The sequence below is a fragment of the Globicephala melas genome, chromosome 6 (genome assembly GCF_963455315.2).
Source record: "Globicephala melas chromosome 6, mGloMel1.2, whole genome shotgun sequence".
NCBI lineage: Eukaryota > Metazoa > Chordata > Mammalia > Artiodactyla > Delphinidae > Globicephala > Globicephala melas.
Genome location: NC_083319.1, coordinates 68,781,434 through 68,797,128, shown reverse-complemented (window position 1 = coordinate 68,797,128; position 15,695 = coordinate 68,781,434). Strand labels below are relative to the sequence as shown.

Below are 15,695 nucleotides of genomic sequence, written 5' to 3'. Positions count from 1 at the left end.
TACTTCGTGTTAAGTAAAAGAGGTATTCTTCAAGAATTGCTGTGGAATACTATGGATGTGGCTTAACAGATCTTTCCTATGACTGGCACAGCCTTTGTGAACGGACCACCAGGAATTGGGCTTTGAAATTGGTACAGCCCAAGTGTATGATATTTCGGTGTGTTTAAAATTAAGGAAATTAAAAAAGCAGAATGCGTAATAAATATGCCGAGATTCATCCTCAAAGTCACATCAGTCCTCTTTTGAAGTTGTCTTTTCTGTGACATCCAGTGGGTTAGCATAAACTTGCCAGATGTTCAATGGCCCTGAAAAGAAAATCACCACACAGAGGCCAAAACCCAGATACTTAGTTAAATAATCCAGTTCTTAGAAACACTACGAGCTGTGCATATCTGGATCATTTCTCTGGTCCTTCACTAGTCACTTCCAGTGTAATGAAAGCCCCTTTAAAATTGAATTCCTAACATAATCAGAGGCACATTTCCAGGACTGTGAGTCTGCTTCAAGATGCGATTAGAGGGGGGCTAAGTCAGGTGAGCATCAGGAATCATCAGCAGAGGTGGGCAAAGCCCTGAAAATGAGCAATTATCATCATATGTCACATTTCTCATCTCTTTTGCAACAGGGCTACATAAAAGGAAAGTGCAGGGGTGTTTTAATGGCCTCAGCTGCCATTTGTGTGTGTGCCTAAATTTACATGTTGTAACCTGATGTATATTCATGTCTGCAAATTACACTTGAAAGTAAACTAATGATGCCAACCTCTGCTGACATTAAGCAGTGGGAAATTTTGTAAAGGATTTAGACCTTTCTCTGCACTGAGTTTTATCTTTGTAGAATCTACGTACAACACACTTTCTCTACGTTTATTGTGTCTTATGAGCCTCGTTGCTTATGAGAGAAAAAGCAAGTCAATGGAATAGAAATTTTTTTCTTCCTTTCAGACCAATGGACAGGTTGGGATTTTTTTTTCTTCCTCAAATATTTTTTAAATCTATCTTTTAAATCCAAACTCTCTGCTGGTGATATTTTTGTTCTTAGAAAGACCACACTTTTCTTTCCTCAGTTTCATCCCATTCCTTCATGTTCTGTGATATTGCTGTGGTATCAATCCCAGCTCATAATTATTTGCCTCCCGTTTAGCCACAAGGTGTAAATTTGCTACCTGAAAAGGCGTGCTCTGACAGTTAATCTCCATGTGTGTCCAAAGGCTGATCTGGCCGCACTGGATAATTTGCCTGGGGGATTGTTCTGTAGAATGGGGGGCCATTTGTTGAGCTGTCTAATGTGGGAGACGAGAAAATGAAAGGACTGCCAGAGAGAAACGGGATCATACGTTGGCTTTCAGAGCAAAAAGGAAATCAAAGGACAATTTCAGGTCCAGTCTAGTTCCCCAAGCATGTTTCTGGAACTAGGGAAGCAGGGATATTTTCTTGTTAGTGTTTTTAGAGAAGTCACCGAGAGAGAGTCCCAAATTAGGAGGTTCTGGCAAATTTAGTCATGCCTGCGGGCTCTACTCAGAAATTATCTCCAGCCTAAACTCTTCCGTTTGTGCCTGAGCCTTACAAGTTCTTCAAGGGTCTGCAAAAGTGTTTGGGACCAGAAGAAAAAATATATGTTGACATTGACTCTAAGATCCAAAAATTATCTACAAGATTGTGAAATGTTTAATTGAATGTTGACAAAATATGTACTATCAACTTCATTAAGTATTAAATTTAGCCTTCTTAAAAATTACATGAAACCGAATCACAGATTCAGTTTTCTCACTTCCCAAGATTTCTAGCATGCCAATCATGAATTAAGTGAATTGCATATAGCCAATAATTTGAAATGCAAAATTATAAGAATCCTTTCCATGTTTTTTTTTTTTACACAAAAATGTATATCGTAGGTGGGATGTGAGGGCATCTTCACGTTCTTTCTGTGATATGTGTGGTAGGACTAAAAAAAGAGAGCCCAGGGCCCATGAAGATTTTAAAACAGCTCTGCCCTCATCTTCTCTACTCCGAGTGTGTGATTAGTCCTGAAGACACAGGTTAGCAAAGACGCTAATTGGAGAACCAGTGTCTTCTTGCTGTATGCACCCGTAGTTGAGGTGAAGTGACAGAGGCAGTGGTCTGATCACAAGGAAGTTCCCAAGGCACCTGCATACCGTTGGAAAGATCACAGGACAGTGCCTGGTTCTGTTGAAGAGGGAGTGTTCGTATTAAGCGGGGGAAGCAAAGCCATCCAGTTTGGGACATGTTAGAAGAGCACCAGTGTCCCATGTCTGAGTTGTGTTCTCTCCCAACAGATGACCAGCTCTCACGTGCCCTTGTGTTTTAGTCAACTTTTCTCAGTGTGACAGATATTTCCTTTTTTAGAATGGAAAATGTGAAGTGGTGGGGCAGGAAAGAAGGTGGATTATCTGGATTCCATGTGTGATGACCTTGGTCTTTCCTCCAAAGGCTTAACGTCTTCAGGCTTTTATTTTATTCATCACACTTGGGACGGTGAATGTCAGTTCCCTCCGAAAGATAAGGAATATGACAGGTCCTTGTAATCCCAGCCCCAAATGACGACCACTAATAAGAATAACCACTAATGATTCTTGCAGAACTTTTTTCTTTACATATACTGCAGTATTATTAATTTATTTTCTTTTATAAAATGAGGTAATAAATAAGGCTTTTAAATTTTTTTCACTTAACGATGTATCTTAGATATTTTTCCTTGTCAACACATGTGTACTTAGCTCATTCATTGTAGTGGCCACATGACATTCCACTGGATTGCTGGACCACAATTGATTCAACTGCCCTCTGTTACGGGACATTTAAGTTGGCCATTCGGCTTTGATCTTTCAAGCGAAAGTACCATATGCCTAAATAAACCATGATATATTAGCTAGAAATAGACACTCTTGACCCCCTGCGTTGGCATAGTCCTTCCCAGGAGCAGAAAGAACCAAATCTTTCCCTATACTGATGCTTGTGATTAAATGTAAAACCTATATGTGTTTAGTTATTTCTGTGTCTTCTGTTTCTGCCTTTTCCTCTTATGCAGTCATCTGCAGCCAGGGACAAGGATGAACAGGCTCTACCGGTAGGAAGCAGTGGCCTGGCCTGTACCTGTTCATGTGCCTGTGGAGGGTGTGAGGGCAGGGGTGGGCAGAAGGGGCTCTTGTGCTCAACATCCTCTCCCTTGGAATACTTAAAGGGTTTAATCTGCTGGTGTGTGTATGCTCTGTCCTATAATTAGTGTCAACTGAATTCTTACATTCAATGACAGATTATTTCTGGGACTGGGTTTCAAAAAGTTTGAGTTCTCTCTTTCACTTGGCATGGAAAAGTTGAAAGAGTGAGATATTTCCAAATTACGTTCCAAGGGATGTTGAGCAGATATTTGGGGACAGCGAGGGATCTAATGCTTGGTATCTGTTTGTGTACCTGCATGCACCTATTTTTTTGGTTGGAAGTTTCTTTTGGTTCCATGAAAAGAAATGCTGCATGAGATCTTTATATTCAATATATACATAATGCCCTGAAGACTGCTTTAAGTTCTGTAGACAGAATCCTAGGCTAATGAAGATTTCCACAAGAGAGTTCTTTCGGTTTCCCAAAATAAGGACCATAGTAACAGTGATTATGACAAATTATTAACAACAAACACATTTTCCAGTTCCTGTCCAATTAACATGTCACATTTTGTATTGTGCAGCTTGGCAAGGAAATGACCATCAGTTTTTGTGTTCAACCATCAAACAGTGATTACATTTCAACTCTATTCAAATCTTTTAACCTTGCCCCTAAAATTTTTTGAGCCTTAATCTTCTGAATCAAATAACACAATGCATTAAAAAATGTTCCAGATTTTTGAGGCTGAAAGGACTAATAATGAAGATATATATGACCCCATTCTTCCTCCTGTGATGCTCAGAGCAGAGACTTCTGACATGCATTGAGAGCACATAGGATATGCCTGATCCAGTACTGGGCTATGGGTGCAAACCCAGTCTCTTCCTTTGTGAATCATGATCTGGTTCACCAGTGAGACGCCAGTAATCCCCTCTGATTCTTCTCCAAACCCTGTAGAGTTGGAAATATTATTTCTAATAGAATATCAATTATAATAAAATCACACTAAAAAATTCAGATTTCTCCATGTATCTCACACTGACATTTTACCCATACTTCAAGCTTACTCTGGGTTTCATGTTTGTCTCCAAACATGTGGCTCAGTTTTAATAAGTATTCTGTAAAACAAGGGACGAATGAGCAATAGTTTGGAAACACTGTCCAAGTTAATCAAGTTAACCAGACTTCTTTAGTGTTAGACTTAGTGGTCTAATGTGTATCTTAAAACTCTAAAGGTGAGTTGGTCTAGGATGTAGCAATGTCCAAATATATTTGGTCATGGAGTCTCTTGTGGGACTTTTCTTGGGAAACCCCCTTGTGGATCTGGAGTGTGATGGAATATTTTGCAAAACCCTGTAATGTAAAGAACTCTTTGGAGCCAGGAAGGTTGTCTGTGGATTCATAATAGGGGATTCTCTCTCTTCAAATCTCATTTAACATAGACTGTAAGGCTTCATGGATGAGAGCTGTGGTTCCCATCATGGAGATGAGGTACCCCAGAATGTGTGCAGGACGTCCCTTTGCGGAGCAAGGGGGAAACATTAGTACCTCTATTGTTTGCTTTCTTTGTTACTCTTCATTATTTCTACTTTTGCAAATGTTTTATGATATATATGCCCATATTTTAGTATGTGTCTGGATATAGATAGAGATACATATGGATATAGATACAGATATAGTTAGATGCATATATACACACTCAAAAATTTGACTGATAGGAGGCACAATACAGACGTCTTAGAGACCACCCACTGGTTCAGAGAACAGATTTTGAGTGAAGCAGACCTGCAACCCATTCCTCTAGCCTCCATTTTTTATCTGTGTGACCCGAACACCTCATTTCGCTTCTCTGAGACTAAATTTCCTCATCTGTCTAAAGGGAACAATAATGGTATCTAGTTCATAGGGTTCAGTCAGAGAATGGAGGTGAAGGCTATGGCACGTTGACTAGCATATAATAAGTTCTCAACAGATGATAGCAATTAATCCCTTTAGTAGGAAAGGATGTGAGAATGCCATTCCTTCAGGAGACTTTGAAGGAATGTGCGCGGAAGATCTTTGGTTCCGTTGTGTGTGAGCCTCTGACAGACTAGGTGAGGACTTGCCTTGCATTTCTGAGCACTAACGGCCTCTTTGTCTGGTCCCTCTGCTCAGGCGAAGCCGCGTCTGCAGCGGGGTGGAAGCTCCGCCTCCCTCCACAACAGTCTCATGAGGAACAGCATCTTCCAGCTCATGATACACACCCTCGACCCGCTCGCTGAAGGTAAACATCAGGCTTTCGCTTGGGGGGGGGGGCGGGGACACGATGTGCAAAGTCCTCTTTCACGCTTCCGTCACAAACCGGCTGATGTCCGCGTGTTAACCTCTGCCAGAGGCAGCCCTGGCCCTTCTGCGTGCTTATCTGCAACCGCCCAGCTCACGATCAGAGATTTTTCACCACGAGCAGGAGTGGCGGTTCGTTTGCTGATTCTGTCTTTTGATGCCTCCAGCATAAATACAGTACGCTACGAGGCGGAGAAGACAAGAGCGGTTTCCCTCCCTTCCAGCTAGAGTAACAGTTCTCTTTCGTCATCCTCCTAAGTTTCAAAATGAAGTTATAGGTGAAGAAAAATTGATAAATTGTACATCTTAAAAAAAGAAAAGGGCTTCCCTGGTGGCGCAGTGGTTGAGGGTCCGCCTGCCGATGCAGGGGACACGGGTTCGTGCCCCGGTCCGGGAATATCCCACATGCTGTGCAGCGGCTCGGCCCGTGAGCCATGGCCGCTGAGCCTGCGCATCCGTCCGGAGCCTGTGCTCCGCAACGGGAGGGACCACAGCTGTGAGAGGCCCGCGTACCGCAAAAAAAAAAAAAGAAAGAAAGAAAAAGAGGAGACAAGAACTCCATGACTTAGGAGGGCTGTGATTAGTTTGGGGAATGATGTTCACTGCAGAGCACCGATGTTGTATCTATTCTTTGGCAATTGGAAGATGGGAGGTGAGCTTCTAAGCACCCAAAGAGCGCTCTCTAAGATAACTGCTTAGGATAGACTGAAGAGGCCTGGTTCACCTCCTAGGGACATTATATAGACCATCACCAAGAATTCAGTATTGTGATCTTCCAGTTTTACTCATTCACAAGGAAGCCAGGTACATCTTGTTTCTTGAATTGCATAAGTATCCTAAAAAGTTAATTTTTCAAGGAAGCAGATATCTGATGCATCAAATAAATATCAGAGTTAGGCTACTAGCAAAGGGTTCAAATATAACAAAGTCTTCTGTTCTCCCTTCATCCCTGGACCTTACAGTGAGGCCTGATGTTACACGGAGGCGAATGGCCTGGGAAACAGGTCTCTGCCACTGACAAATTATCCCCACATAAATCAGAGCTCTTAACCAATATAAAGCTTGGCTAAATAATTTCAAGGGTTCAGGCCATCAGGAGATTCGGGTGCAGTCAAGAAAACTCTGGGACCTCAAGAGCGGCTCCCCAGGTCCTGTCTCCCCTCGTTGGACACGCACCTTCACCCAGAATAATAAGTGAGGATCACGGGCTCACCTCTCACTGTGGAGCATTTCAGTTATAAAACATTTCCGCCTTATACCCCAGAGAGTTACGTAGCTGATGTGATATTTTCCAAAGAGCCTTCTTTCATAGATCCTGGGTTCTGTTTACTCAGGTAATCGTTTGCCAGGAACATCCTAAAAAGCATTACTCTCTTTACCAGAGGTCCACATAACAAGGAAATTAGCCCTGGCCACTAGCCTTCTTTTCCTCCCCACCAGGGTCACCCCCACAAAAATGATCTCAGGGAGTGAGGGGATCGCAGGCCAACCTCCGCCCAGCCACGAAGCATTTGTGTGACTTTGGGCAACTTAGAGCCTCTCTGGTACTTGGTTCTTTCACCTACAGTAATAGTTACCTTTGTCTGGTACTTTATAATTGACAAAGTATTTTCACGCCTGTGAATCTTTGCTTTATAATAACACTTCATAGCTAACATTATTATTCTAATGTCATAAAATAGGGTACCACCAAAATAGATCTCAAATGTACCTCCTTCTCTCTCTGCCAGCTGTTTATTCCAAGCCATCTTCATCACTTCCTAGCTGGTCTTCCACTTCCTCCGTTGCCTCTTTGCATATTTTCCACACAGCAGCCCAAGTAATCTTCTTAAAAAGTAAATCAAATTATGTCACTCCTATTAACCTACAGTGGCTTCTCGTGGCTCTTAGGAAAATTGTGAAATACTTGCTGTGGTCTGCATGATCTGTCTCTTTCTCCAAACTCATGTTGACTCACTTTGCTTTAGCCAGACAGAGGCCTTCTGTCGTAAAACATATACTTTGCTGCCTCAGGGTCTTTGCATAGGCTGTTCCCCCCCGCCCAGAATACTTTTCTTTCTCCCATTTTCTTCCACTTTTCCCAGCTTTATTCCTGCCCCTTCTTCAGTGCTCTGTGTAAATGACACCTCCTGACCATGCAGTATAAATCAGGGCCCCAATCATCCTCTCTCAGTGCACCCTTTAATTTTTCCTTTTTGCCCACATTACAATTTGTGTGGTTATTTGTTCACTGCCTGTCTCCCCCAGGACATGGTAAATTTCTAGAGAGCAGGGATTCTGTTTATTTACTAGTTGTCCCCAAGATCTAGCAGTCTACCTGGCGCATGGTAGCTGCTAAGCCTTAGAAGAATTAAGCAACTTGGCCAAAGTCATGCTTTGGCTCTGTTAGTCACACAATTTCAAAGCCCTCTAAAGCCCCATGGGTTTAAGATTGTATTTTGGTTATTTTGAGCCACCATCTTCTCCACTCATCACCCAAAACAGTCAGGTGAGAGAAGAAAGGAACTATCTTATCAGCCCCAACTTGATTTTGAGCAGGCAGGCAACTGGGTATATTTATTTCTGGCAAGGCACGTTATGTAGTAATTGAGGACAGACTCCAGAGCCAGACTCTCTGGATTCAAATTCCAGCTCTGCATTTATTAGCTGTGTGACCTTGGATAAGTTACTTAACCTCTCTGTACCTCAGTTTCCTCATCTGTAAAAATCAGGATGATATATAATGATGTCTACATCATAAGGTTGTTATAAGGACTAAAGGAGTGAATATACATTAAGCATTGAACACATTGCCTAGCAGATCGTAAGCACCATATACAGGTTTGAATTACTCTGTTCCATTATTTTGAAAAATAATGCAGCATATGAATGTTTTAATTTAAAACATTCAAAAGGTTATGCGGAAAAAAAAAGTCTTCCTCCTCCAACAACCTCCCAATTTTCTCCAGTCCCCCAATTCTCCCAGAGGAAACCACATCTACCAATTTCTTGGGGCTCATTCCAGAGATGATCTATGCATATACAAATCTGTGTGTGTGTGTGTGTGTGTGTGTGTGTGTGTGTGTGTGTCATTGACCATAGGTCTCAACAATCTAAATTTCTGTGGTTTTTGTTTGAGGGAGTTCAATTTCTGGTAGGACTTGTTTTTGTTTTTCTGTTTGGTGGGGAGGTTATACTTTGTGAGATAAGAGAGAGGGAATCTGAGTTGTCTCGGAGTTGGGCCATCAGTGATTTTCCGAAACACTTGGCCCTCGTAGGGCTGTGCTGCTATTAAAATGTTTGTTCCTGCTGTACCAAGATGTGCCTTCCAAATCTGGACGTCTGCTTTCAAGGTGAAACCTCTCCCCGAAAGACGTGGAGTGCTCTAGTGGTGTGAATCTGGGAGAATGCTGAGAGCCATAATCAGTTCTGGACTTGAGTGATTAGAAAATATAGAAAGTACTTCAATGCTTTAAAATTGCTCCATAGCACGCGGCCAAGAAAGCAGATTGCTCTGGTATTTTTCCCCAAAAAAAATTCACAATCATTTTCCATTCCAAGAACATTCCAAGTTCTCAGAAATAGTCATCTCTCTTTTAGTTTGCATCTAATCACTTGAGTTCACACATCCGCATGCCAAACTGTCACCTTTTAACAATATAGAGCATGCTGGTTACATCACCAAGCTGACCCCATGAACACTGCAGTGGCTTCTCTGTTATACTAATGGTTGTTCCTGGAGTCTGCCTTGCTGAGTCGTGCACTGGCACTACATGGCAGACAGTGTTCATAAAGGGAAGTTTTCAACGTCACCTAGGACAGATGACCTATGGAAAGACAGTCAATGCCCTTCCCCAGGGCACTGATTCCTACACTAGTTGCCACCTTATTATGGGGGCCTAATTGTTTGCTTGTTTGCTTATTGGCCTTGGGCTCTCTTGGCCCCATTGTTTCCCTGTTGCTGGAGGAGGAGGGTGCTGAAATATTTGTTACAGCAGAAAATTAAACTGAACTACTAAAAAAAAAAAAAAAAAAATGCCCTTTTTCTCATCTGTGCCATTCCGGTGTCAATCCAGTGATGGAGCCCTTACTAAAAGCTTTAATTGGTAGTCAGTTGGGCATCTGAGCCCGAGCCAGGAGATCCGGCAATGTTTGTGTTTGTTATCTATTGATATGTAACAGAGCACCCAAGACTTAGTGGCTTAAAAAACTACAAATAGAACTACCATATGACCCAGCAATCCCACTACTGGGCATATACCCTGAGAAAACCATAATTCAAAAAGAGTCATGTACCAAAATGTTCATTGCAGCTCTATTTACAATAGCCCGGAGATGGAAGCAACCTAAGTGTCCATCATCGGATGAATGGATAAAGAAGATGTGGCACATATATACAATGGAATATTACTCAGCCATAAAAAGAAACAAAATTGAGCTATTTGTAATGAGGTGGATAGACCTAGAGTCTGTCATACAGAGTGAAGTAAGTCAGAAAGAGAAAGACAAATACCGTATGCTAACACATATATATGGAATTTAAGAAAAACAAATGTCATGAAGAACCTGGGGGTAAGACAGGAATAAAGATACAGACCTACTAGAGAATGGACTTGAGGATATGGGGAGCAGGAAGGGTAAGCTGTGACAAAGTGAGAGAGAAGCATGGACATATATACACTACCAAACGTAAGGTAGATAGCTAGTGGGAAACAGCCGCATAGCACAGGGAGATCAGCTCGGTGCTTTGTGACCACCTGGAGGGGTGGGATAGGGAGGGTGGGAGGGAGGGAGACGGGAGACGCAAGAGGGAAGAGATATGGGAACGTATGTATATATATAACTGATTCACTTTGTTATAAAGCAGAAACTGACACACCATTGTAAAGCAATTATACTCCAATAAAGATGTAAAAAAACCACCCCCATATTATTCCTCCTTGTGGTTTCATGGATCAGGAATTTGAGTGATTCAGGGATCAGTGGGGTGATTCTTCTGTTCTATGTGGTATCAACAGAGGTCATTTGATGTTATTAAGCTAGAAGACCTGCAGGTTAGAAGGTCCAAAAGGGCCTCGCTCACACGTCTGGCACCTTTGAAGGTACAGCTGGAAGGCCAGGCTCGGCTGGGCCCCCTGACTCTCCAGGTTGTCTCAGGGCCTTTCCACATGCTTGGCATTCTTACATGGTGGCTGAGGACTCCAAGAGCAAGCCTTCCAAGAGGCCCAGGCCGTGGCAGCAAAGCTTCCCATGACCTAGTCTGGGAAGTCCCAGGAAGTCACTTCTACTGTATTCTACTAATCAAGCCATCACAAAGGCCAGCCCAGACTCAAGACGGGGAGGAGGAGACTCTGCCTCTCCATGGGAAGATAGCAGAGAACGTGAAACCACCTTTCATCTAACCTAAACTGTTTCAGGGACACACATCACTGAGAGCTTCGTCTGTCCGTGGCTCACTGGTGTGCTCTGGGCACACTACACTGTGTGGAAGGGACAAAGCCATCGTCAGCTTGCCTTGGGTGAAGATTCAGTCCAAACAAGTCCAAGCTGTGCCTTTCCATGGCCACAGAGTTCCGAACAGGACATTGTTGATGAAAAGAAGGAATCTGCTTAAGGCTCATATAAATGGTTGGAATAAAGATTTTGTTTCTTTTATAAGAAAGCCCTGGAAAACTAGCACTGTTGGTCTCTGAGACCACAGTATGAATGTCTGAATTGATCTTTCTAAAAAATCCGGTGTCCCGTGTTGGTTTCAACATTTCTCTATCAAGCCATTATATTTACCCAAGTGTACATCTTTATGAACCTAAATCAAGGATGCTGGGTATAGCGCTTTTGGTGTGAGAAGTAGCTGTTGTTAATTTGCCTAATAATAATAATTATGATAGTATTTGCAGAGTGCTTACTATAAGACGGGCGCTATGCTGAGTGCTCTACGTAAACCATCCCATTTAACCCTTACACTAGCCCTACTCCGTCAGTCAAAGAAGGACGCTGAAATGTAAAGAGGCTGTGTCTTGCCTCACCAGGTGACACAGGAAGTCAATGGCAGAGCCAGACTTTGAACGTATGGCTGCCTGACTCAGTCCATTCTTGTAGTTCTTGTGTTGCTCTGCCTCCTTGTGGAACCTCGTGTCCAGCTCAGTGTCCCTTTTTCTTCTAATGTAGATGCCAGCCTAAATACCAGGAACTCTGACCTATCCCTGGACCAATTATACATTCATGTTGTAAGATGTGAATTTCCCCTACAGAAGCCTCTGCAGCAAGGCCTGGCCTGGCCTTAGCTTCCCCCCCTCCATTCCCTCACACCTTGAGTTGCAGCCACACTCGTGAGTCCACAAGCGCACCTTGCTCTCATTCGCTTTTGCTTAAGCGCATGGAATTACCACTGATCTCACCATCCAGCATGACATGGGTACTGTCCTACACAGCAAAAGGAACCCCATAGCCAACTCTGTAATTCCGGGAGAGCCCAGTGACTGGGTGATGAAATGGAGAGGTTGCTGTGAGGACAAGGCTTAGGGTTTGGCCGTGGTGCATATGTGGTCCAAGAGTCAGACTCTCAGCGTTCAGATCCTGGCTCAGCCTCTAGCTCTGTGACCTCGAACAAGCTTCTCAACCACATCGGGCCTCAGTTTTTCCACTTTTCAAATGGAATAATGTTAGCAGCACGAGCATAAGTTTATGAGTAGTATTTCCAACCTGAAAGGGCCTTGGTTTCTTCATTTGTAAAAAGGAATAATAATAGTTCCACCATCAGAAGTTTACGGTGAGTATTCAGTACAACAGTACCCAAAAAGCGTATAATTAGCGCTCCGTGACTGTTGGCAATGACTTTTCAGTTAAAATTGTGTTCGGTGTCATGTAATAGAATCCAACTACAGTGGCTTAATTTAATAGTTTTTTTTTTCTTTAAGACTTTATTTTTCTGAAGCAGTTTAAGGTTTACAATGAAACTGAGAGGAAGATACAGAGATTTCCCATATACCTCCTGCCCCACACATGCATATCCTCCTCCATTATCAACGTCACTCACCAGCATGGTACATTTTTGCTGAGCATGAACACTGACACATCATAATCACCCAAAGTCCATAGATTACCTTAGCGTTCACTCTTGGTGTTGTACATTCTGTGGGCTTAGGCAAATGTATGATGACATTTATCCATCATTGTAATATCAAACAGAGTATTTTCACTGCCCTAAAACACCTCTGTCCTCTGCCTATTCATCCTTCTCTCCCTCTCTCACACACACCCCTGCAAACCACTGATCCTTTTATTGTCTCCATAGTTTTGCCTTTTCCAGAGCATCATATAGTTGGAATCACAGTATATAGCCTCTTTAGGTTGGTTGGCCTTAATAGTTTTGTAGGATTTTATTTAACTAGAAGCCCATTAAAAGCAGTTCAAGGCTAGTAATACAGCTCCTCTTTGCCATGAGAGACCTGGTCTCCTGTTTTCTCATTCTTTCATCCGGAGCCTGTTTCTCTCATCCTCATCCCCAGAGGATGGAAGCTACTCCCCTCCCCCACCCCATCATCATATCTGTATTCTGGGAAGGAGAAGACACTGGCTGTCTTTTTTTTGTAATCAGAAAAATCTTCCTTGTTCAGGGAACTAAGATCCCGCATGCCGCATGACGCAGCAAAAACAAAAACAAGAAAACAACGAACAAAGAAAAACCCTTAGTGTTCCCAGAAGCAGACTTCCACTTACGTCACATGGGTCAGAGCAGGGCTATGTGACCACCCCATCCTACAAAGGAACCGGGAGTGGGCACTCTGCTTCCCCTAACAGGGAACTCCATGGTAGATGCCAGTGAAGGTCAAACGTCCCTTCTTCTTCTTGTCCTTAGTAACGATGTCTTTTCAAGTTCCTGACTTACAGAGAAGAGATGTGACGTTCCCCTTCTTCCTCACTTTTAAAGTGTTCTCTGGTGGCCCATGAGTCCAACTTTTATACCATGGCCCTGAATCCTTCCCCAGAAAAACCATGCCCCTAAACTTGCCATCTAAGAGCCCTGGTTCCCCTAAGACACAGATGAAATCATGGCCTACCTCTGTTCAAAACCATCTCACCAGCAGTAAAAGCCCGAGATTTTGTGGTGACCCTAAGGCCCACTGTGACCTTCCTCCCTCCCTTCTTCTCCGTCCTGTTCTTCTCTTTCTCCGCCGTCCTTTCCTTCCTCTCATGTGTCCTTCCCTGTGCCCCACTCCTCTGGCTACCTAGCAGCTCCTCCTCACAAACTCCCAGCATCCTCCTGCCTCAGAGCCTTTGCACATGTTCCCTCTTCTCCCAGACACCCACATGGCCCCTGCTGTTCCTTTCTTCAAGTCAGCCTTCGCATGTCACCTGATGAGAAAGATCTTACTCAATCGGCCTTTGAAAAATAGAAAAATCAAAACAATGATAATAAAGCAGAGTTCTGGACCTTTCTTGCCCTGCAACATATTTCTCCATAACTGCCATGAATATATTTATTTGTTGTTTGCTGCCTGTCTCTGCCCTTCCACCTCTGACAGGGCAGCACATAGGGAAGGCACTCCTCTATCTCCAGGGCCCAGCTTACATGGATCCCAGTCCATATTTGTTGAGTAGATTGAATGAGTGCCTGCTTTTAAAATGTTTCTGCTGGAGAACATATGTCTCTAGCCACATAGATTGTCTTAATCCATGCCCTGTCAAAAGGCTCTTTGGTTGTGACCAGCAAAGTCCTGTTCCGTTGATGGTTGTCTCTGCAGTAGTGAAAAGCAATCATGTCTGCTGTGGCCACCACTGTATCTCCAGCCTCTAGGATGGCACTGACTTGGTCAATGTTTGCTGGATGATTGAATGAGTGAATCTCCTTGTAGTTCTAGAGTTATTGCTGCAGTGGGGAAGGTTTGCTCTCTGCCACTCACCTTCTTGATGAGTTCTCCCGTCCACTTCTTTGTCTTTTCTTTCCAAACCCTTTGTTCTTCTCTTATTTCCTTTTCTTTTCTTCCCTTTGATAAACTGTTGATCCTTTCATTTCTTGCATTTCATGGGCCTAACTTTATATGTTCAAAGAATTGCCATCGGGCTTCCCTGGTGGCGCAGTGGCTAAGAATCTGCCTGCCAATGCAGGGGACACAGGTTCGAACCCTGGTCCGGGAAGATCCCACACGCTGCGGAGCAACTAAGCCCATGTGCCGCAACTACTGAGCCTGCTCTCTAGAGCCCGCAAGCCACAACTACTGAGCCTATGTGCCACAACCACTGAAGCCCGTGTGCCTAGAGCTCGTGCTCTGCAACAAGAGAAGCCACTGCAATGAGAAGCCCACTCACTGCAACGAAGTGTAGCCCCCACTCACTGCAACTAGAGAAAAGCCCACGGACAGCAACAAAGACCCAATGCAGCCAAAAATAAGTAAAATAAAATAAATTTTTTAAAAATTTTTTAAAAATTACCATCACTGCAAGATTATAAGGAGTTTATTGTTTTAACCATTCATTTTACAAATTCAGACACCTCTAAAATAGCATCTACCACGAAATTGGGTATTAAGTTGTGTTTGAGAAGAAAACTACAAAAGAAGAAGCTTCTTATTCAATTTTTAAGGATTCTTGGATTCCCTTCCACAATTCTAGTAATTTCTCCTTCCTTGTGGAATTTCAAACTTTGATTTACATTTTTTCATCATAACAACAATTTTATTATCAATAGCAAAACTTAACAAATAAGCACACTTGATACCTTAGAAACACAAAAGTAGGGATAGTACTTGCCTAGGGGGCCTGTAATTGAAGTGAAGGATTATTTAACTACAGGGCATGACACTGTTTAGAACAGCAGGTCTCCAGGCCTGATACGTGTTTCTCTTGAGGCTGTTTTTATGACAAAATCTTCAGAATCCTGTAATGAGATGTCTGAAAATGATACCGTACTCATAGTATGATACCTGCCTTCTTTGCTGTTAGAATGACGGGCAAATTTCCCCCATAGTAAATTCACTTCACGTTATCACAGCCAGTCTCTGCTGTTGTCACTTTCCATCCAACACGTTTATGTTACTTTCACTCAGGTTGACTGGAGGAGTGTCCTGGGAGCATTTCGCCTGCCTTTCTGAAAGGGACGGTTTGGCTCCCTCATTTTCCTCCCACTAGCTCCTGTGACATCCTGATGCCACCTCTCCTGTTGCTTTATCAGTCTGGCTCAGGCAATGTGAGGTGACATGAATTCCAGGACATCTTGATTGTAAAAGCCTTACAAATGAATAGCAACTCTCTATTTTTTCACCATCTTCCCTGTAC

The 15,695-nt window shown here is 43.1% G+C and overlaps 1 protein-coding gene across 4 annotated transcripts in view; it reads left to right on the top strand.

Moving 5' to 3' along the window:
• The window catches only part of SLC24A2 (solute carrier family 24 member 2), a 247,158-nt gene that overhangs the window by 142,178 nt on the left and 89,285 nt on the right, over positions 1-15,695 (top strand). For 2 of the 4 annotated variants that reach the window (XM_030840581.2, XM_060300975.1), the window contains exons 3-4: positions 3,049-3,087; positions 5,274-5,382. In XM_030840581.2, the coding sequence (XP_030696441.1) occupies positions 3,049-3,087; positions 5,274-5,382 (148 nt within the window). The remainder of the gene's footprint in view (positions 1-3,048; positions 3,088-5,273; positions 5,383-15,695) is intronic. The other 2 variants (XM_060300974.1, XM_060300976.1) reach the window with 1 other exon arrangement.